At 37.5% G+C, this 1,958-nt stretch overlaps 1 protein-coding gene across 1 annotated transcript; it reads right to left on the bottom strand.

The window, feature by feature from the left end:
- Window positions 1–465: 465 nt before the first annotated feature.
- Window positions 466–1,065, bottom strand: LOC138889360 (secreted RxLR effector protein 161-like). Its single transcript, XM_070172656.1, has one exon. It carries the CDS (start codon window positions 1,063–1,065, stop codon window positions 466–468), a length of 600 nt encoding a protein of 199 aa, XP_070028757.1.
- Window positions 1,066–1,958: the final 893 nt, after the last annotated feature.

Genomic DNA, 1,958 nt, shown 5'->3' with positions numbered 1-1,958 from the left:
TTTAGTTGTTTTGAATACTTATTATTTAAATTTGGAATTTAAAACCGTGTTAGATTATGGCTTATTAAAAGTAAAAGGGTTGTGATTAAATGTTTGGGTTGGCTTGCCTAGTAATGTGATAGGTGTCATCACGACCGGTATTTTAGGTCGTGACACAAACAAATACATGATCTATTTAAAATAAAACTTTATTGAATTGAATAAATAAATAAATAAATTATTCCATAAAGAGTACTATAATAATACACATGGCTTATAGTATATCTTAACAATCTCCCACTTAGACTCATAACCATGCACCTATAATTATGACACCCATTCCATCTACATGCCTATCAAAAGTCTTTTGTGGCAAGCTCTTAGTAAATGGGTCCGCCAAGTTGTTCTCCGACACAATCTTTGTGACCACTATATCCCCTCTTTGCACTATCTCATGAATTAAATGATATTTATGCTCAATGTGCTTTACTCTTTTATGGCTTCGTGTCTCCTTTGAATTTGCAACCACACCACTATTATCACAGTTATTAGTGCTTGAATCGAGGGAACTACATTCAACTCTCTTAGGAAGTTCCTGAGCCAAACTGCCTCTTTGGCTGCCTCAGAGGCAGCCACATATTCGACTTCCTTGGTGGAATTAATAACACAAGTTTGCTTGATGCTCCTCCAACTTATTGTTCCACCTCCCAGAGTAAACACATTTCCTGAGGTAGACTTTCTAGAATCTTTATCTGATTGGAAATCCGAATCAGTGTACTCAATAGGCACAAGTTCATCCGAATGGTAGACTGGTATATAATCCCTAATCCTTTTCAGGTACTTGATTATATGCTTAACCGCTGTCCAATACTCTCTCCCAGGATTAGACTGAAATCTGCTAACAACGCTAATGGCATAGTAGATATCAGGTCTAGTACATAACATAGCATACATCAGACTCCCCACAACAGATCCATAAGGGACCACCTTCATCTTTTCTATCTCTTCATCAGTTTTAGGAGACTGATCTTTAGATAGAGAAATTCCATGCCTGAAAGGGAGAAATCCTTTCTTGGAATCATGCATGCTAAACTTGGAGAGTATTGTATCAATATAAAGAGCCTGGGATAAGCCTAATATCCTTTTCTTGCGATCTCGCAAGAGCTTGTCCCAAGGATATGAGCCGCTTCTCCCAAATCTTTCATATCGAAGTGCGTGGATAACCACTGTTTAACTGAATCCAACATGCCCACATTATTTCCTATGAGCAATATGTCATCTACATATAAGATTAAAAATGCCACTTTGTCCCCATCCCATTTTTTATATATACAAGACTCGTTAAGATATTAATCAAAACCAAAAGTTTGAATCGCCTTGTCAAAACAAGTGCTCCATGCCCTATATGTCTGTTTTAGTCCATAAATGGACCTTTTAAGCTCACACAACATGTGTTCCTTGCCACTTTTCACAAAATCGTCTGGTTGCATCATATAGATGCACTCATCAAGACATCTATTAAGGAAAGCTGTCTTGATATACATTTGCCAAATCTAATAATCATAATGAGCAGCAATAGATAAGAGAATCATTACAGACTTAAGCATGGCTACCAGCGAGAAGGTTTCCTCATAATCGATCCATTCTTTCTAAGTAAACCCTTTTGCTACAAGCCTTGCTTTAAAAGTTTGCATTTTCCCGTCGACACCTCTCTTTTTCTTATAGATCCACTTGAATCCAGTGGGTTTAACCCCATTAGTTGGTTCTACAAGATCCCAGACTTGATTAGAGTACATAGACTCCATCTCTAATTTCATAGCAGCGACCTATTTATCTGCATCTTTATCATGTAGTGCTTGGTCGTAATTGATAGGTTCGGAAGTAGGCTCCTCAGGGATCCTATCATATGATTCTCTCAAGAGAGTATAACAAAATGGCTGTCTTATTTCTTTCCCACTACGACTACGCACTACGTCAGT

The sequence above is a fragment of the Nicotiana sylvestris genome, chromosome 4, assembly GCF_000393655.2.
Source record: "Nicotiana sylvestris chromosome 4, ASM39365v2, whole genome shotgun sequence".
Lineage (NCBI taxonomy): Eukaryota > Viridiplantae > Streptophyta > Magnoliopsida > Solanales > Solanaceae > Nicotiana > Nicotiana sylvestris.
Note: the sequence above shows the minus strand (reverse complement) of the source record. Positions and strands in the feature narration are given on the sequence as shown.